General features: G+C 42.2%; 1 protein-coding gene across 1 annotated transcript in view; it reads right to left on the bottom strand.

Annotated features, from left to right (window-relative positions):
* Positions 1–22,146, bottom strand: part of LOC126458457 (mannose-P-dolichol utilization defect 1 protein homolog) — a 399,899-nt gene that overhangs the window by 274,858 nt on the left and 102,895 nt on the right. Inside the window, exon 3 of the mRNA XM_050095527.1 lies at positions 1,254–1,386. Coding sequence (XP_049951484.1) covers positions 1,254–1,386 — 133 coding nt within the window. The remainder of the gene's footprint in view (positions 1–1,253; positions 1,387–22,146) is intronic.

A 22,146-nucleotide genomic window follows, 5' to 3' on the forward strand; every position in this document is an offset into this window, starting at 1 on the left:
TAATTAAACCTTTTGCGTTGATATTTCAATAGAAAATTTCATCCATTAATATATATTTCTTTATATCTAACTAAGGATAATGGAATGTGGTCGAATTACGTCGGGCGATGCTGAGGGAATTAGATTAAGAAATGAGACACTTAAAGTAGTAAATGAGTTTTGCTATTTGGGGAGCAAAGTAACTGATGATGGTCGAAGTGGAGAGGATATAGAATGTAGACTGGCAATGGCAAGGAAAGCGTTTCTGAAGAAGAGAAATTTGTTAACATCGAGTATAGATTTAAATGTCAGGAAGTCGTTTCTGAAAGTATTTGTATGGAGTGTAGCCATGTATGGAAGTGAAACATGGACGATAAATAGTTTGGACAAGAAGAGAATAGAAGCCTTTGAAATGTGGTGCTACAGAAGAATGCTGAAGATTAGATGGGTAGATCACGTAACTAATGAGGAAGTATTGAATAGGATTGGGGAGAAGAGGAGTTTGTGGCACAACTTGACAGGAAGAAGGGATCGGTTGGTAGGACATGTTCTGAGGCATCAAGGGATCACCAATTTAGAATTGGAGTGCAGCGTGGAGGGTAAAAATTGTAGAGGGAGACCAAGAGATGAATACAATAAACAGATTCAGAAGGATGTAGGCTGCAGTACGTATTGGGAGATGAAGATGCTTGCACAGGATAGAGTAGCATGGAGAGCTGCATCAAACCAGTCTCAGGACTGAAGACCACAACAACAACATGAAGTGATGCACCAGTTTTCATCGATTTAGCTTTAACATTTTTTTAATGTATCGAAATATTTTCTCAAAAGTTTCCATCCCCTATTTCACCCCTTAGGGGTTAAACTTTTCAAAAATGTTGAAACATGTATATTTTTTACTACTGATTGAGAAACCAAGCACTACTTTTCGTAGGTCTAGCTTCAAAATTGCCTTAATAGCAACATATTTTCAAAAAAACCTCTCATCCCCTGTTTCACATCCTTAGGGGTGGAATTTCGAAAAATTCCTTCTTAAACGACGCTTACAGAATAAGAACAATACCCTCTTCCAATTTCAAGCTTCTGTTCTTAGTAGTTTGAGCTGTGCGATGATGAGAAAGCCAGTCAGGACATTGCCTTTTATATATGTCATATACCTCCGCCTCTTTTTGCCCATTAGGTAGATCAATCATGAAGTTCTGCACCGTGCAACCTCATCAGAACTGGTCAGTGTGTCCAGACTGGCCAGCCGTCTGTCATGATTTGGTACTCACCTGAATGGAAATCCCCGGGTGAAGCTGTAGGAGGCGCTGGAAGTGATGGCGGATAGTTCCAGCAAAACACTCGCAAAGCTGATTCCCTCCGCGCTCTTAGCATTCAGGATCTTCGTGATCTGCGGAACTTTCACTGCAAAAAGAAACGAAACACATCAGCGGTACATCTAGGTACTTTACTTTCCTATAGTGTACTGTGCAACTAAAAATATGAGTTGACAAATTGTTTCGCTGAAGCAATACTGAAAGGAAATGTAGCTCATCTTTGGCCAGAAGGTAACAGCACAATTAAATCAGGAGACTTTTTATCCTTCCGCATGAATGTTACTTATATTTGTGCGTATTAACGCCAAGGCACACAAACATTTCCTGGTTATAGAATTTTACTCAAAGCTGTCAATATTTTCTGTAAAGTGCAGCAAAATCGTATGGCATTGTTGCCTGGGACACACCAAGGGATAGGTTCAGCCGCCACGCACACTGGATTTCCTTGTGGATATGAGGGAGTTGTGTCTTATGTGTATATGGGGAGTGAAGTAGAGTGTAATGGATGAGGGTGAAGTGTGATGTCATGTTTGTGATGTATGATGGTGATGGTGATGATGATGATAATGATGATGATGATGAGAGAAGGGAGATATCCGGTGCCGGCACGTAGCCTTCTCCTCTCGCATAGCACCACGGGTGCCGCAACGTTAACGCCTCTGTCCGACGGCCAGATCATTACCACATGCGTTCACTTCATGAGACACTGCGGAAACGTGTGGAGTTCAGTCTAGGACATTGGCGCAAAGACTGATGATCAGGGACTTTACGCCAACACCACCAGACTTCGAACCGGCTTATCTCCGAGCCGAGACCCACTTAAGGGCAGGGAGTGGGTCTGCCTGCGTTAATGACTTCGGCGAGGTAGTGAGCGATAGAAAGCCTATAATGTGCGGCACTGCCTTAGCTCGTGTTTCAAGCTGTGGTACGCCTACACTTTCTTAAAGGATAGTGCGTCAATTTTTGTTGCCTTTCAGGAAAATTTGAAGCTCAGGACGCAGCAATTCCGGAAGAACCATTTTAAAAAATGCGCTAAGCAATATCATCTATGTTATTCGACTGATTTTCACATTTCAAAAAAAAGTATGGGGGGAGAGGGGAGGGGACTGTATTGTAAGGCCAATCTCGACCTAGCCACCCTTTGACATCACGAACTGGCAATGATGTTTCGTTTATAAATACTATCTAGGAAGAGCCTGCTAGACGACTGACGATATTTCTGAGTATTGCAGAGCGCATGCCTTTTATCTGAGAGTTTTCATCAGATTACGTACAACTTTTAGGTGTATGGTGAAAGTCTGCTAATGCCCCGACCAACACTGCTCTTCGTTATCAACACGTTTCAGCCAAAACATAAAAAAGTAGTTGCTAGCTCCCTATTCATCAGAACCAGTACCAGCTGACCTTTTCCTTACTACTGTGAACGAAGAACGAGTTGAGAAGTCGCTGTTGCGCCGACCGAAATACGAGTAGAACAAAGAAAAATTGCAGCATTATCACAGCTTAAGATTTCAGAAAACGTTTTATGTGGTTGGAAGGTAGTCGAAACAAATGGATGTCTCTCTCTCTCTCTCTCCTTTGTGAGGTCTAACTCGGACACCACGTGGCATTGCTCAAACATAAAAGCACAAACATCTCGTAAAGGCATTTAAAAACATTTAAGACCTCCTTCTGTTTCAAACGTTCCTTCATCTGCCCGCCCCACAAAGTTTAGAGTGGACAAGCAATCATTCCACAAATTGTTGTCATGTGTTGGGACAAAAAAACGGTGTGGTTACAAGCAATACATACGCGGAAAAATTGTAACTGTTTCCTTCGTTTACATTTGTTCCATAAAGAGCTAATGCGTGCACTGTTACGATACGAGTCCTCCACTTTTGAACTCCAGTACATATATCAAGTTTGAATCCTCAGGAAAACAGTTGTACCCAGTGACTGCATTCATTGCAGTAGTAAAGGGTACAGCAATCAGTTGCAAATGATGTGTATTGCATATCTAGATTTCGGTCAGTGTGTGGCCAACTTCACTATAGTAAATGTAAATTAAAACCACTTGCATATGCACACAGTCCCAAATTGGCTATTGATGTCAGACATGAATAGTAGAGTTCGGATATGTACATAGAAGGTTTTAATGTTGACTATGTTTGCAAATATTTTATGTTCGGAACTGTGTTGTAAATTCAGCATTTGCTAACTTCGATGAAAACTGGTGCATCACTTCATGTTGTTGTTGTGGTCTTCAGTCCTGAGACTGGTTTGATGCAGCTCTCCATGCTACTCTATCCTGTGCAAGCATCTTCATCTCCCAATACGTATGTAGGGCATTACGTATGTAGGGCATTTTTCAAGCATCGTCAAATCGAGTTAAGCCATGATGGTATTCACGTTACATATTATGCATCGTTATTCCACGATCAAACTACGTGCCAGGAGGCAAATTTTGAACCAAGGACGATTCAGAAAGCAAAAAATGGTTCAAATGGCTGTGAGCACTATGGGACTTAACATCTGAGGTCATCAGTCCCCTAGAACTTAGAACTACTTAAACCTAACTAACCTAACGACGTCACACACATCCATGCCCGAGGCAGGATTCGAACCTGCGACAGCAACAGTTGCGCGGTTCCAGACTGTAGCGCCTAGAACCGCTTGGCCACCACGGCCGGCTTCAGAAAGCAGCTAGGTCTGTCAATTAAAAAATAAATAAATACAACAACAAGGCAGAAACAGATTTGATATCTCACTACGATTTACATTTAAAGATCATCGCATTAGATGGTTACTATTTCAGCGAAGTGAGAGACAGTGCGATAGCGGAAACCGAGAGATGTTCACCTTCAAATAAGTTCGATTATGGGTCATCAACGACGACCAAAATGAGCACTAGTACACTCAAGTCCTTACCAAAATACAACGGATATAAACGCGTTCTTTACTCCGCGAGTCCGGTAATAATTCGCAAAAGCATATGAAGTGTGCCTTTAGACATTACATGACTCCCCTGAAGAAAATATGGAACAGCGTCTGAAGTTTGTGATTTTATGCAAAAACTAGTGCAAAGGAAAACAGATATTATGCAGCAAATACAAGTTAAATCGAATCGTTCATTAAAGAAATATAATTGCAGCCATCAGGCTGTTATATTTGCTAGTCATATCGCCAGTCAACTAGTGCTCTTCAATCACTGCAAGCACCTGTTGATCGGGAAAAGATCCAGTACTGGAACATTACTGAGAAACGGCCTTCAGCGAATTTTCAATTTAAAAAGCCAAAATTCTACTTTTGTGGCATTAATACATTGGTATCGTATCGAGAAATGCCTCTCCTGATGAACAGAAGTTTTACCTCTGTTATTTTATCGCCATGAAATAGTCATTAATTTGTGAATATCGCGCACTGATTAATTCTCCCAAAAATTGTTTTAAAGCAGCTAGCGGACGTTCGGTAAATGCTATCCAGTTTTCAATTGATATTCTTCACCTGCCTATCAAGTCAACCTTCTCCTGTTGCCCTGTTATACCAGCGTAAACAAAGGTTAAGAAAGCTAAATAATTGTTCAATGAGCTTGTCTTATTCGTACAATAGACTCAATACTGATCTAAGAAGCAAAATTTTATTGTGGAACCAATCCCTAGACGCCGATAAAGCCTTCCTGAAGAAAGAAAGCTTTCGAGCTAACGCCACAAAGAATTAGCTCAATTACATGTCGCTGAGGAAGAAAGTGACCGTGTCACTGTTAACGGAATTATCGTGGCAATACCCTAATGCCGAATCGAGTTAGTGGCAGGGAAGCGCTTCTGCGTTTCATTCCTTCTCTCCTTGAAACACAAATCTTCGCAAACTCAAATCCTGCCCCGCCACAGTCAAACGGATCGTTTCAGTATCAATTTGAAGAAAGCCAGAACTTATCACGGATACTGACTGGTTGCATCCAGACCCATTCGTCGAAAAATCTCACAATTCAACTGCCGGAAAAAATTAGTGCACTTGGAAAGACTATGTCGATTTTGATCCGATGACGGCATATGCCACCTGGGTGTAATAGATGTACTGATACTGGTTTCAGCGTAGTCCGCCAACAGACAGCGTAGAGATATAGCTACCACAGCGCTAGTTGTCTCTACCCTTTAATAGGGAACGCTTATAGCCACAAGGATCAGTGCGGTACAAACGTGTGAAGCAAGCAGGCAACTATGCCACGGAGGCTTCATGCAGCCAACTGAGCGAGTTTGGAAGAGGCCAAATTGTGGCCTTCCGAGTGGCGGGATGGTCTTTTGGACAACTGTCACATAATTTGGACGTGCTACGCCACTTGTGCATCGATGCTGGCATCAGTGGTTACCTTAATGTTCTCCCACCAAAGAAGGTTCTGGACGTCCACGCAGCACAGACGCCCGCCAGGATAGTCGTATTGTAAAAGGCTACAGTGGCAGATCGTATAGCTACCTCAGCACAGATAAGAGGGCTTATGAGCCCAGACGTGTCAACACAAACAAACTTTTGCAAACCGATTATCAACAGTGGGACTACGGGCATGCACAGCTCTAGCCCGTCTTCCATTCATCCCACAGTGTCGACGTGCATAGTTCAATTGATGTCGTCAAAGGATCACTCGGATGCTGGAATGGCGCGCCGTGGTCTTCACCGATGAAAGCAGATTGGTAGTTTGTGCGTACGACACAGACCCGGTGAGCGCTGCTGTCTCGTGGAGTGTATTCGTCCAAGACACACGGACCCAGCCCAGACCTTGTGGTCTGGGGTGCGATGAACTACAACTCTCGATCGGTTTTGGTGTTTCTAGGAGTGGGGGAGCGGGGACGCTAACCAGCGCTCGGCGCGTGCAGAATGTTGTTACACCCGCTCTCTTGCCGTTTTTGCAGCGAGGAGGTGATTTGTTCCAAGAGGACAATGCCCGCCCACACACTGCCCGCGAAACTCAATGTACTCTCCGAGACATGCAACAACTTCCCTGACCAGCACGATCTCTGGACTTCCCCTCGCCAATTGAGCACATATGGGATACGATTTAACGCGAAGTGACTCGTGCGCCTCATTATCCCACTACTCTGACAGAGCTACGTGAAAGTTCGAGCAGGCGTGGCATAACGTATTCCAGGACGTATTCGCCAACATTGCGATGACTGTGTGCCAGAGTTTGCGCTTGCACTGTCACCAGTGGAGGCTACATCACATACTAATATCGGTGTTTCAGCATGGCTCGATATCTGGTTCCTCAAAATTGCTTGTGCAATTGATATGTAAATGTAATCACATACAATGTTGCAACAATAAATCCTGAGTGAGTTGGAAACCTCTAAGAGGACGCACAATTTTTTCCGGGAGTGCATTTCGTCTCTCTGAAAATGAGGTCCGTCCATCCCCCTCACCACGTCGCTATCCTACCTCTGACACTGGGTACGCTCTTCGCAATCGTATAAAGTAGATATGAGGAGTCCAAATCAAGCTGAATGAAAATGGGTTTCAATCCCACTAGGTAATAATACGAGCACAGGTTTTTAATCGCTGTAAGGCTTCCTGTGACTACAACTGCATCCATCGGTGTATGCAGCAGATCTACAGTACAGTTCAGAAAAGTAGGAGAAAGGTACAGCGGAGCTATGAATTCGACTATAAGCTGTGCACCGATGATACGCTTGGTAGATTTGGTTCCGAAAGCAAATATCCAGGATCTACGTTGTGCACGTGTAACTACCTAAAATTTTCATGGACTAGCCCGGTTATCTATCACGTGAACTATAATGTAATCCAACTGCACAAATGACAGCGCACTGTGACGAACAACCATCACCAATGGCCAGTTGCTAATTCCTCGAAAAATCAGCAGGCGGTAGTGGCAGTATCGATTAGTTTTCGAGTGCCGAAGCAGACGGCGATGTAAAACAGCCAAGTGGTAAGTCACGAGCGTGCAGTGCTGAAGGCGTTTTTCCAGCAAGCCGTGGTGAGTCGTCTGCAGACTGTCGCATCCACTCGCATTGCCACCAACGCCAACACGGGCTGCGTCACGCCACCTGCTGTGAACCTCGCTGTAGCAGATGGCCTGTATCGCCGTCCCCACTTCACAGACCGTCCATAGTGCCACACTTTCATTTACCTGCGTTCTACCAGTGTAGATGCAGATATCTCCATCTGACTCACATATACTGTTGATATCAATTAAATTTTGTTTCTATTTTGGTGGTACGTGTTGAAATTCAAACTTACCCCACTTTCCACGACGATGACACATTTGAAGGTCGTAACAAACTTAAACATAATAACGAAGTAGTGCACGATATGATATTCAAGGTCCGGCGACAACTGGTCTATGAAACAGCTCACGCCTTCGGCACATCACAACGAAGTGTGCTGAATGCTGAACAGAGGCAAATGCAGAATCCATTATCTCCTCCAAGTTGAGACAGTTTTACAGATTTTGGGCGCTGGTTTTATTTTTATTTTTAGCGAGAGGTGTATCATCACTTTATCCCAGTAATCTAGGTAATTGGTGGAGGCCGGATCCATTGTGTATTTCAAATGTTACACCATCATTTTCAGATAGTAGGCATCTGTTACATAATTTTTTTAAAATTGGAAGCATGAGTGATTTCTTGTAACAGCATGTGAGATGCACAAAAACTTAGGTTGCGAACCTAGCCTCCGGAACATATGACATGCCGCTGAAAAAAAAAAAAAAAAAAAAAAAAAAAACCACTGGGCGATGCTTCTCACTAAGAACAGTTACATAAAAGATCCCTTGAACTTCATGATGGTGTAACCTTCGAATTGCGTTATGGATGAAGTAAAGAGTTCGTGACAAGCGCATAATTATAAATTTTCTTCTTCATTTTAATTAGCAGTCTCAGTCCTCACAACATGGCCCATAATGGATGTACACGTAATTGTAACTTAATTACTAAGTTTAGAAACATTTACCCTAATCACCAAATCCCAAATTGTTTCCGTTACAACCGTTCCCATATCTAAGGAAATTTGTGGCTGAGAAACGTTTTGAATCTAAGAAAGAGGTCATAGCAGCCGTAGTAGTGCAGCCTATCAAGAACCAACTTTTCAGGGATGTGTTTTAGCCGTGTGGCTCAGGGCCTCATGGCCTGATGCCACTGGCCGTTTGAAGGTTGGAGGGGACCGGGGCGGGGGGTGGGGGGGGGGGGGGGGGGGTTCGATCAGGGACGGCGACGCTTGCAATCGCTCGTGTTCTCACAAGGGAACCTCCCCATCGCACCCCCCTCAGATTTAGTTACAAGTTGGCACAGTGGATAGGCCTTGAAAAACTGAACACCGATCAATTGAGAAAACAGGAAGAAGTTGTGTGGAACTGTGAAAAAATAAGCGAAATATACAAACTGAGTAGTTCGTGGGAACATATGCAACATCAAGGACAATAGTATCGCAGGAGCGCCATGGTCTCGTGGTAACGTGAGCAGCTGCGGAACGAAAGGTCCTTGGTTCAAATCTTCCATTGAGTGAAAATTTTTATTTTTTATTTTCAGTTTGTGTGACAAACTCTTATGTTTTCATCACTGTTTTGGGAGTGATTATCACATCCACAAGAAAACCTAAATCGGGCAAGGTAGAAGAATCGCCAAGTGTACAAGTTAGGTGGGTCGACAACATATTCCTGTCATGTGGTGCACATGCAGTCACCAGTGTCGTATAGAATATATCAGATGTGTTTTCCTGTGGAGGAATCGGTTGACCTATGACCTTGCGATCAAATGTTTTCGGTTCCGATTGGAGAGGCACGTCCTTTCGTCTACTAATCGCACGGTTTTGCGATGCGGTCGCAAAACACAGACACTAAACTTATTACAGTGAACAGAGACGTCAATGAACGAACGGACAGATAATAACTATGCAAAAATAAATAAAGTAAAATTTTCACTCCAGGGAAGACTTGAACCAAGGACCTCTCGTTCTGCAGCTGCTCACGCTACCACGGGACCACGGCGCTCCTGAGATCACATTGTGCATGATGTTGCCTATGTGGCCCATGGACTACTCAGTTTGTATATTTTGCTTATTTTTTCACAGTTCCAAACAACTTCTTCCTGTTTTCTCAATTGATCTGTGTTCAGTTTATCAAGGCCTATCCACTGTGTCAACTTATAACTAAATCTGAGGGGGGTGCGATGGGGAGGTTCCCTTGTCAGTATACATATAAGGCCCTTGGAATAGTATCTAGTTTTGAGAGAAATGTGATTAATGTATCACTCAGTCTAGTTTTGGAGAACCACGCTGTTAAATGTTGACTGCGCTTTATTAACAGACTTCGATAAAGACATTAAGAAGTGTTCAGATGCGAATATATAAAGTATGAATGTAAAATGCTCTCTGGCAGATATTCAGAGTTTCTGAACGCTAATTTTATAGACAATGTTATTTACATAAGATATCAAATTATGAGTGTGATAGCCGAAACTGTTTTCCTGCAACGTAAACATTTTTCAAGAATTGATCTAATATTAATCATTAATACAAATAATAAGGTACACACAATAAAATTGAATGAATGAACTAATGAATATAAAGAAACACTTAATAATAAAGTAGAACCTGCAGTACACCGGAAACAACTAATTGTACTGTGAGGAACCAAGGGTATGTCACGAATGTAAAGTGTCATCATCAACTGCTGCCTCTTCCTCTCCCTCTGGCGTGTGATACATGTTTTCTTGATCATTAAATATACTTGTAAAATATGGATAATGATTCGCGGGAATGCACGGAAGAAGTGAGCGAAAATCTGCAAGTTTTTCTGGTAAAATAACTTATTCGGTAGACTGTCTGTCGAAAGATTGAAATGATGATCGTAGCTCACGCAGATGATGTTAAGATTCTCCGCTGCACGTAGTTTTAATGTCATATTTCATTTTGTAGTTGCTGGAGAAAACAAAGCCAGCCGGAGTGGCCGTGCGGTTCTAGGCGCTACAGTCTGGAGCCGAGCGACCGTTACGGTCGCAGGTTCGAATCCTGCCTCGGGCATGGATGTGTGTGATGTCCTAAGTTCTAGGCGACTGATGACCTCAGAAGTTAAGTCCCATGGTGCTCAGAGCCATTTGAACCATTTGAGGAAACAAAAACCTTTCCCTCTGAAAACTTGACGTCCAGATCTTGCCTCTTCGTTATGTGCTATTGCAAAATTCCTCCATCTCTAATTTGGTTTCTCGTTACCATAACGAGATCACAAGGGTTTTCTTCCTACTGCCAATTCTTATTTGCTGACCATACTGATTCCCAGTAAACACTTCTTTTCTCCTAAGATACAATTCTATATTGCCAAAATCACGATCATACGGAAGGTAAGAGTGGCCGGAGTCATGAAAACGTGTTTCATTATTAAGAAACGGTCTACATGGATGTATCCGAGACAGGTCAGACGAATTTTCATGTTCCTATTCTGCCCATTACAATTATCGCTGAAAACAGATAATGTCTTCACTTCTGGTGGTATTTTACTTTCAATATAGTGCATGAGACAACTTGCAATGTCAGCAGAACTTTATTTTCCAGTACTTTAATCCCAAAGAAACATTGAAGTTGATCTGTCCTTTACGTTGTGGATATCACAATTATAAGTCCACAATTTCCTCTTGCAAAATTGGATTCCAGAATTTATTTTGGTTGTGGGAAGCGCGTGTTACATATCTGTGGCAACAGCAGCACCTGTTAGATCCTTATTATCTGCCATTTGTTTTAAAAGTATTTGTGCCATCACAGCTCCGCGTTCATGCAAGCTCTTTTCTCTTTTTATTCTGTTATTTGGTCGGAATCGATGTCTTGTCTCATTGTCTCCAGTTGTTGCTTTGTTTTGTTACAACATTTGCAGGTGTCAGACTCAGGAGGAGTAAACCCAAGATTAAATTCTGTGTAAACCATGTGACGGCAAAATGACTCAGAAACTGAACGATCTTCAGCATGGTTTTTAACAATTCAGTCACAATAAGACTGGTCCCTTTAGGATATATTTAAATCAGAGGCTAATTATCTTCTTTGCAGACTTTTAGTTTTGCTGTAGTGGCTGGATAACGCAGGGAAACTGCCTTTACTTTGTCTTTATCTGAATTAGGTGTCTTTTCCTGATGCCCACGATGATGTATATCAGTGGTTCCATTTCTTGTAACCTTGCCACGCCGGCCGGTGTGGCCGAGCGGTTCTAGGCGTTTCAGTCTGGAACCGTGCGACCGCTATGGTCGCAGGTTCGAATCCTGCCTCGGGCAGGGATGTGTGTGATGTCCTTAGGTTAGTTAGGTTTAAGTAGTTCTAAGTTCTGGGGAATTGATGACCTCAGATGTTAAGTCCCATAGTGCTCAGGGCCCTTTTAACCTTGTCACGAGCAGTACGTAGTCGCTTTTCACTCAAACCATGTGTGTTTCGAAAAGCAACTGCGCAAACGTTGCAGCTCGTATTTCCTTGAATCACTTTCTAATCTACTGTGCGTTATCTACGAGACAGCCTGTCTTTTGCACGCTATCTTTTTACGTCCACATTTGTCATTAGTTTATTTAAATAACAATTCTGTAGGCTGTAATCCCCCATGCCACAAAATAATTGAAACATTTCATCCAATTTATCTTGGCCCAGTTTCTCAAAACAATCACGCCGGCAGGCAGACCCTATTTCTTTGGCCTTTACAATGTTGTTTGTTTTCACACTTACGTATTCTTTACCTGTATTTCTATTCTTCTTGGCCACGTTCATTTTCCACTGATGCTGCTGCACGCAGCGTTTTCCAGGATGACTTACGCGATGAGACGTAGAATCACCGTTTGTACCACTCATTGTGCTAAATAAACGTACATCATTACGCTAAATGCACTAAAGGTTTGTCGAATGGTATCATCACTACACAACACTACTTTCAAAACACAACATTACACGCACTCAATAAATCTTAAGCCGAGTGCGATACGCCACCAGACTGCATGTTACAACGGTCTTGACACGGGCCAGATGAACTCGAAAGAGACCCGGCAGATACGCCTTTGCTATTCTCGCGATTCAACTGGAGACCCGCCGGTCACGATGTAGTCAAACGGCGAGGTCGTTCATATCCACGGCGTATCGTCCATTCACACTTAGCAGGCATAAAATAGCATACTTCATACAACATGTTGCAAGGGGGAGGGGGCGGAGGCATACTTTGGGGCATACATACGCCTCTGCTATTCTAAGGGCCTCATATGCGATCCATCCAGATAGAATATTCGATATTGGTCTATTGTTAGCTAAAAATGATGACGTCTATGGAAATGCATCATTACTAGATGACTATAAGAAACCCATAAGGATTTCCGTGAGATTTCAATTTGGAGCCGCGCGGTCTGAGGCGCCATGTCACAGATTGCGCGGCCTCTCCCGTCGGAGGTTAGAGTCCTCCCTTGGGCACGGGTTAGTGAGTGAGTGAGTGAGTGAGTGAGTGAGTGTGTGTGTGTGTGTGTGTGTGTGTGTGTGTGTGTTTAGTATAAGTTAGTTTAAGTAGTGTGTAAGTCTAGGGACCGATGACCTCAGCAGTTTGGTCCCTTAGGAATTCACATACATTTTAACATTTTCAATTTGGTGTAATTAATGGTTCCTCACTTCATGGACAATAGTGCAATATAAGGCAATCAACTAGGAGTAAAAATACGCAACTATACGAGTACAGTATGAATGACTAACCTCTACGCTGTTGTATGAGCAACGTCATGAAGCGATATGAAGTGGAAAGAACACGGAAACTCTTTATAAGAAAGGAGGATAGGAAATTCGGTTTGTTCGAGTAAGGATACTACAGTGTGACAAAAAACGAGACTAGTATCAAAGACTATTGCATCCTGTTCATACATACTTCTTGTATATTGTGGGTACTTGTGAAATAAGGTGGAAGTAATTGAAAGACTTTGTTACATTCTTGTAACCACCCGGGGCCAGTCCATATGAAAATTTTACAGAAGTGAAAGGGGAGCTTTGAAAAGAAGACGACGAAATTACTATGAAGCAAAACGTTGTTGGATGTGTTTTGAGTAACAGTGCTGCCAATACAGTGGATAACAGTAATTCATCCGATTTCACAAACCTACGTTTTTCTTACGAATAAAGAACTCATGCATGTTGTTGTTGTTGTCGTCTGTCGACTGATTTGACGCAGCTGTCAACGCTTGTGTACGCTGTGCAAGCATCTCCGTCTCCGAAAAACTACCTCAACCTGCATCCACTTGAACATGCTTACTGTATTCATTCCTTGGACTGCCTCTACAATTCTTATTCTTCACACTCTCCTCCATCACAAAAAAAAAATCAAATGTGTGTGAAATCCTATGGGACTTAACTGCTAAGGTCGCGGCCCCTCCATCACCAGATTTACGATTCCTTGATGCCTCAGGACGCATTCTATCAACCAAGTCCTTCTTTAAGTCAGGTTGTGACATAAATTTCTTTTCTCCCCTCTCCGATTCAGTATCTTCTCATTAGTTATGCGAACTAAACACGCATTCAGCATTTTTCTCTGACTTCTATTCCCTTATTGTCATTCACGTTTCCCTACCGGAGAAGACAACACTGCAGACAAATGTTCGCAACTCCAGAAAGGACTTCCTATACTTATATTGATTTATCAGATGTAAAAAAAAAAATCCTCTTTTTCAGAAATGCTTTTCTTGTTATAGCTAGTCTCTACTTAAGCTGTGATCAGTTATTTAGATGCCCACATAGTAAAACTCATCTGCTAATTTTAATGTTTCATTTCCTAATCTAATTCTCTCGGCATCGCCTGATTTCAATTGACTGCATAGGACTACATAATAGTTATTTTAAAAATGAAACATCCGATATTAGAAGGCTATATCCTTCGCATGAAAGCACATTGAACCACAGGATATTTTCACAACTATGTTGAGGATGAAAGCGTGGTGTCGTCGCTAACTGACCAATGCAGAGATGCCGTATGTTGAAGTGCTGAAAAGATGGTTGTCGGCTCAAGGTACTGTAAGTGATCACGTACTTTTGTTTCATCATTACCAAGAGTAAAGTTGTTGGTTATTTTCGTGGGTGCCAAATACGTAAAGCTCGAACTTACGAAGTAAAATTTTAAAAGGAACAAACAGTGGATTCTCTTTAATGACAAAAACTAAAATTACCAATGTAAGTGTTAAATTGTAAGAGAACCAACAGTTGACGAGTTGCTCAAAATGGTTGCTCATCTGAAATTGAAATTATCTTTATTGTTGTTACTTACGTAATAGCGCTTAAGGAAAATTGGCCTATTAATCTATAGTAAGACGTTTACAGTCCGTATCTAAAACGGTGGAGTTGTCTTAGATCAGTACTGGTCATGTTTTGCTACTTTAAAAGGATTAGATAACAGGTAATTTTGGAAAAACTTGCTAAATATGACATTTACATTTTAGGTAGTTAATTTCCAAGGACTATTGTCCTTGTTCATACAATTTTGGTATAAAAATTTTATTTATCGTACAAAACTGTCTTTAAACGTCTTATGCTTTCCTTAAGGAACACGTATCCAGGTTTTGTAGTCCGTAGATTTTGCTCTGATCAGGCGTCCTTGGAGGCAAATGGTGCAACCCCATTCCCTAAAATCTTACCATGTAGAAAATGCATTGCCGTATTGCCGACGAAAATCACGCCTCGCGGTTGTAACCGAATTGCACCTGCTGAAACTGAACGCAAATAGTTTTTTGTTGGTGTGTTATCGCCATCTCGACTCGACGCACACTGTGTTAATGATCGATAGAACCAGAGAGTAAGCTGCACCAGCGAGACACGTATACCTGGCGCAGAGGTTAGCTTTTAGTTTAGAAACGTAAGCTAAAATTCGCCCTATATTTTCATTTTCATTCGAGTTGAAGATACAGCCGCGAGAAACAGGATGAATCTTTTTGAATCAGTCTGATGGGAGTCTCGTCCAAAGCCATCAACTCAGAGGTAGCGGACAAGCATTTTATTGCAGTCGTGTACACATCCGATTAAACACATCCAGACACCTATTAGTGGACATCAGTGTGGAGTACGTCCATCCTCGTCCTTTATGAGGACTGGAACTCTGCTGGGGAGATTTTCAATGCGGTGTCTGAATGTCTGTAGAGGAATGGCAGCACAAATCATAGCCTCGTAGATGCTGCTTCTTGACAGGGTGCATTGTCACGCTAGTGCAAACAGTCTCCAAACTGCTCCTCTGCTGTATGTGATGCACAGTGCCGCAAAATTTACTCATGGCGTCCCACATTAAGCATTTTCTTAAGCAAAAATAATGGAACCACACTAAACACGAAAAACACTCATACCATAACACCACCTCCTCCGCACTTCACTGTCGGCACTACACATGACGACAGGTAGTGTTCTCCAAGTATTGGCTAAATCTACACCCAGACCCCTTCCTCAGGTTGGCACAGGGTGTAGTGAGATTTATCACTCCAAATCACTCGTTTCCAGTCTTATATTGTCCACTCAACTGTCGGTTAGCAATGACTCCAGAAATGTATGTCTTATGAGGAACTGCTCGACTCAACTCCCTACGCACAGGTATTGTGCTAGATGTATTACTGGTAGAACTTTGGGAATCACGAATGATTTCTTCGGCTGATTTCATGAGATGTTTTGCAACCGCCCTCCACAATGCTCGACGGTCCCTGCCCGTCGGTACACGACGTCTGGTTCAAAATGGTTCAAATGGCTCTGAGCACTATGGGACTTTACTTCTGAGGTCATCAGTCCCCTAGACTTAGAACTACTTAAACCTAACTAACTTAAGGACATCACACACATCCATGCCCGAGGCAGGATTCGAACCTGCGACCGTACCGGTCGCGCGGTTCCAGACTGTAGCGCCTAGAACCGATCGGCCACACGCGCCGGCCATGACGTCTGCCTTATCGTTTCCACTTCACAGTGACATCAGCTGCAGTCGACTTTTACAGCTTTATAATAGTTGAAAGGACTCTGAAACTTCCTAGAGGATTACAAATGTGTGTGCCAGACCGCGACAAGGAACTCTGGATCTTTGCCTCTCGCGGGCAAGTACCCTACCGACTGAGATACCCGACTCTGACCCACGACCAGTCCCCACAGCTTTACTGCCGCCAGTACCTCGTCTCGTACCTTCGAAACTTCACAGAAACTCTCCTGCACAAGAGGAGAGTTTCTGTTGTTAGCCGTTTTTGGGTAGCTCAGTCGGTACAGTACTTGCCCGAGAAGGGCAGACTCGGTCCGGCACATAGTTTTAATTCGTCAGAAGTTTCATATGAGCGCACATTCCGCTGCACAGTGAAAATTTCATTAAAGTCTCTGATTGGTTTATTACTCAGGTGGCATCCACGGAGCTCTCTTGGCAGACCCACTCTGCTGTCACTGTTTCCCCATTGACCACACAACACTCCTCGCCTCCTTTTATAATGGCGAATCCGCCTCTCGTGACATCTAGTGGTTAACTGCGCATTACACAGGAACGTCCAGATACCTTTGATTAGTTAGTGTTGCCTTCAAAGTAGGACCCACTTGAGTCCACAATCGTTTACTTATTCTGCTCAAAATACAATGCTACCGAAAAGCCGCACGCATGAGAAATGGTTCAAATGGCTCTGAGCACTATGGGACCTAACATCTGAGGTTATCACTCCCCTAGACTCAGAATTATTTAAACCTAATTAACCTAAGGACATCACACACATCCATGCCCGAGACAGGATTCGAACTTGCAACCGTAGCAACAGCGCGGTTCCGGACTGAAGTGCCTAGAACCGCTCGGCCACAACGGCCGGCCGCGCGCATGAAAATGAAAATGTCTCTAAACAGGAGCTGCATTGCATTAGTTTTATCAGCCACCGCAGGAAAGCGCCACAGGTATTACCAACAATCAAAGACACTAATTTAACAGGTACGAGTCACATGACGTCTGCAGCACTAATCAAGTCACTGCTTGGTTAACATTTCGTTTTCCCAGCAGCAACGACTTCTCATTGTTTAACAGTATTTTGCCAGTCATTTCTACGCACGCGTTGTAGGCGCATTTCGTGGAAAATATTACGGGAACGTGGATGAGCTACAGACGGAAATGAACCAAGAAACCGGTCATTATGACAGACGCTAAAATGGCTATGGCGAAAAATGTTATGCTGCGTTCGCCTTCACAAAGTTTGAGGAGGCTATTTGTCCAATCTCAGATTCTGTATAGCAGCGCACAGAAAGCGGGTCAGAAGATAAAATTTCGTGGTTATCATGTTCGCAGTGTGCAAAAATTGAAGGTTCCGGACAAAGAAAAGCGTCCAGTGTTCTGTACATGGTTTCGGTAATTTGCTGACATCCATGGAATCGCACGACTGGGCCGTTTTCCTTCATTGATGAGGCATCGTTCCATCTTAATGGATATGTGAGTAGTGTGATATATTTTTTATTAAACTATAGTGAAGTGTGTTGTGTACCAAGACATTGTTACGCAGTTCATTTCGCATCTTGTGGCAGGTAAATGTTATAGCTGGCTGCAGCAGAACAATATCACTTGCCACGTATCTAATGACACAATTTCATTTCTTACGCGATTCAAAAATTCAATGCCCCATATCCTCCCAATTTTACGTCTCCAGATTTCTTTCTGTGGGGCTAACTCAAAAGCAGGGTCTATAAAATCAGACAGCATACACTGAAGTAACTGCAGATTAACCCATTAACAACCAGATTTTTTAAAGTTTTTTTTCCTTTATTACTATTCACTTACATCCAAATGGTAGGAAAAACATCTATTTTCTAGTACTGCAGCAACATTTTTTGAAATAGTTCAAATTTTTGGCTGATCCAGAACGTGGATCGTGATGCACACCATCTATGTTTGGTGCCCATGTTCAAATTATTCCCTGCATAATCACAAATTACATTTATAGCATTGTTTTCTTGCATTTTTCTTACATACTGCACATTGCCTCTGTTTCCTCTCAACGGGAACACGATGTTTGAGGATTTAGCGAAATTTTTCCGACAAGCCTTTTTTGGATCAGATACTGGTGAAGTCAGAGAAGATATGACCTGGCAACCATCATTATGCAGTCCAGCAGGGAAATGTTAAAGTTTACGAAGCGAAACAGTACGTGAGTTTTCACCAGTACTATGTCAATGGCGCTGGTGACCAGAGGGAAGTACCACTTCTTAGCCCTTATTTTGATTTTGTGTTATTGTACGTTCCAAAACATCTTTTCCTCTCCTCACTTATGCTATTTTACACTCTCATCAGTTTAAGTTCAGGGACGCTTAATTCTTTCTTTTCATACCTACTCCATCGTTCCACTAGCGAGAGAGGCTCAATCAATGGTTTCAAGGCTGCACAGTAGCCCCACATAGCTGTTGTCATTCCAAGTGACAGTAAAAATTTGATTTTGCGAATCAGTCTGTTGTCAAGAGTTCCACATTCTTTTACCTTCATCTACTTGTCTGTCGAAATGGAGCACTGGTTCATTCTGTTGAATCGAACAGTTCCTGTTCTTCTGACATCAATATCTTACAAATGTTTCATCAGAGAAAATCAAATCAATTAATTGTCAAAACAGAGTTTGAGAATCATTGATATATCTAAAACGGAAATGACTTTTTTTATGCATACATAATTCAAAACACCATTATATTAAATAAATTATGGCATGTAATTACTAATTAAATATTTCCGAACAACAGTTGACACCAGTCCGGAGAGGCTTGTACACTTGCATCTGGTAACAATAACCTATTTCTGAGCAGTATATCGCCCGTCGTTTGAACCCAAACCTGAAGGGTTTACCACGTATAAACTGCTTGAAACAGTGATGTCCGTAATATCGAACTACCTGTTCATCAACGCTCAAATTGTAAGAGACACCTGCGTCGACTCGAACACTTCCTCAAGCAATTGATATCCATTTCATCATCTTCACACCAACAGAAATCATCCTGAGGAAGATAATGACAACCAGCAAAACTAGAACTCCAGTAACTCGATGCAGTCATCTGACAGCGTTCAGACGTTCTGTGCGACGTGTTTCATAGCCGCCGAACAATATTTGAGACAGCTGTATCATCGAATAGTTTCTTATAATACTCTTAACGGGCTTTTCCCTTGGAGATCGCTGAGGAGATCATTCCTCCTTGGCTGCACAGAATCCGAATTAGCATACACTTTCGAATGATTACTTTGTTTTTTCTTTCATTTTTTCTCTTTCTGGGAGATTTTAGGGCTGCATCCCCTCTACTTGTACTTGTCTATGGTACACCCATGTCCACCACAGGGGATTCTTAAGTTCGAGGGATTAACGGTATCTTCAAGATCTTCCAAAGAATCTTTTGTCAAGCCATTTCTTGTAAACTGCAATTTAAAAAATATTTGCTGAAATTCTAGTTAGCATCAGATGTGATTCCCAAAGAGGCTTTATGTATGTGTGTCCACTGTACCAATGTAAATTACCCTGACGTGAAAAACATTTTATACCGTAATCAACACTTAATCACGACGAGCAAAATACGCCAATGTCTCCAATGCCAGATCTGTCTTCAAAATTCACGTTTCACATTTGTGTTAAGAAGAGATGCATGGAGCGGGAAAATGAGCTAGTGTACTCAGAGCAAAGCACGCACGTGCACTTTACGTTCGTTGCTACACGTTGGCATTCTGTGGAAGAAGTGAACGTTGTAATTTTCTCACACACGGGCAGCTTAAAATGGAGAGCCATTACACACACACACACACACACACACACACACACACACACACACACACACACACACAGAGAGAGAGAGAGAGAGAGAAAGAGAGAGAGAGAGAGAGAGAGAGAGAGAGAGAGATGATGGTTGTGGGGGGTGGGGGTGAAATCGCACGCGATTGGCTGATCAGATGCGACTTCATTTTTTTGCCATGGGTCTCTCTCCATTCGTATGTTTGCATAATCTGGAGCTAGATTATTGTTTTGAAGACTTCTGAAAACTGTTCCAGTCTATGGCACGCCATGTGTACAGAGTTCTTCTCTTTTGAAGCAAAAAATTGACTCGAAAATTTCCGGGCACTATTATGTATGTACAAAACATTTCGCCTGTTTGTCGTAATGTCCCGTGTAGCTCAGTGAATAGCACCCAGTATTAAAAATCGTGCTGTCGGCTGTTCGATTCTCACTGTCACAAAATAACTTTATCTGAATTGCATTTATCGAATTGAACTTACTTACTAATCACATGGAAACGCGAGTAGCGATCATATTAGAAGTGCCATTTACGAAAGTCAGCTACTGCGAAACTGTTTTACTTACTATTCTTCCCTTTTTTTAGCGTTTCTAAACATATTTGCTGAAGTTTTTTTTATTTTTCCGATCTAAGACGTAGTTTCTAAATCCACAATGATCTCATTTAAAATGCCTATATCAGCTGGGAAGGAAAAAAAAATATGCAAAGCTTGGAGGCTTTTAACTTAAACAATGAATATCCTAGAAGGAAACACTGAAATCGCTTCAAAAATGATACAAATGAAACTTTTTTTCCTGGTCGATTCCTATTTCTTTCGATACTTTGTATAAAAGGCTTAATATACTGTATTACACCACACTTTAATTGACTCCATATTAAATTATACTACTCATATACAAAATAACAAGCTGGAATGACAGCTGTAATGTGTCAAATCCATGACTTGTGACACTCAACAAACGACAGAATTTACCGCGCAAATTCGGCAAAGAAATGGTGGCCACCTGAGCTGATTATTAGTTTTGTAAGGAGCACTGGCTAATTTCTCTCTGTTATAGCCTCTCTAGATTAAACTACGTGATCCCCAAATGGAGACTACAGCAGGACGGTTAACTTAAGAATCGAGATAGTGTCAACGTGCTCCACAAAGTGGTTTCGAACACGGTAGCACGAGATCGTGCACGAGTTACTGAAAAGGGCCGCCATTTTAAGCATACGTTATACACTACGTCTATGAGATTATGAGATAAAATGGGGACGGTATGCACGCAAGTTTCCTGTGAGACTGCCCACGATATTCGGCAGTTTGATGTCCCGGCGCAGCTCAAGAACACGCCTCTACTAATTTGCTCGCTCATTGCAACTGAGCTGACGGCATTCTGATGTATTTTGTCACAGGGTATGAGAAAGTCGACCACCACTCGCGCATTAATATGCCACGTAATACTTACCTCAGCATTGCAGGCAATTCAGTATAATAGGTGTCTTTTAAAAAAAGAGTATCGTTTGCATACTTCCAACAAGCTGGGAGACTTTCGTCACACGATTTTGCACTGACGCTCGCAGTAACTTCCGAATCTGGAAAGTTAGCAGCTTATTTGAGTGGCGTGACGGCATTTCCTTTCATCTTTGCACTTGCTGGCTTAGGCGCTTTTCTCGCGGTTCCCACCAGTTCCCTTTGCATCTGTTTAATTACTCTGATGGACCAACGGTTTAAAACATAGTAGCTACTAAGAATGCTAAGTATGGAAGGTATGGCTAGTAAATGCTGTAAGCAATGTTCGAAATTATTTGGGAATCACACGAAATGTCGGAAAATGTTCACAAACAACCTTTAGATTCACTCCGATACCACATACTACACACTTTGCGATACGGTATAACATAAGATACTTAACGGATTATCTATTTACGTGTGTATCCATCAACCGAAACATGAAACCGCAGTTTGCACAAACAAGCAAAATATCTCAGAAGCAAGCGAAGCAACTTAAATTACTATCTCCCCGTTCCTCCCCTCTCCAATACGATGTATGGTCACTTCGAAAGGTCAATAGTGATCCTACTTTTATTTCGCATTTGTGTGGCAACTTTCAGAAAGTTTAGTAGTATGTTCGGAAGGGGCATTTTGGTATTACCC

The sequence above is a fragment of the Schistocerca serialis genome, chromosome 2, assembly GCF_023864345.2.
Source record: "Schistocerca serialis cubense isolate TAMUIC-IGC-003099 chromosome 2, iqSchSeri2.2, whole genome shotgun sequence".
In the NCBI taxonomy this organism is placed as follows: Eukaryota; Metazoa; Arthropoda; class Insecta; order Orthoptera; family Acrididae; genus Schistocerca; species Schistocerca serialis.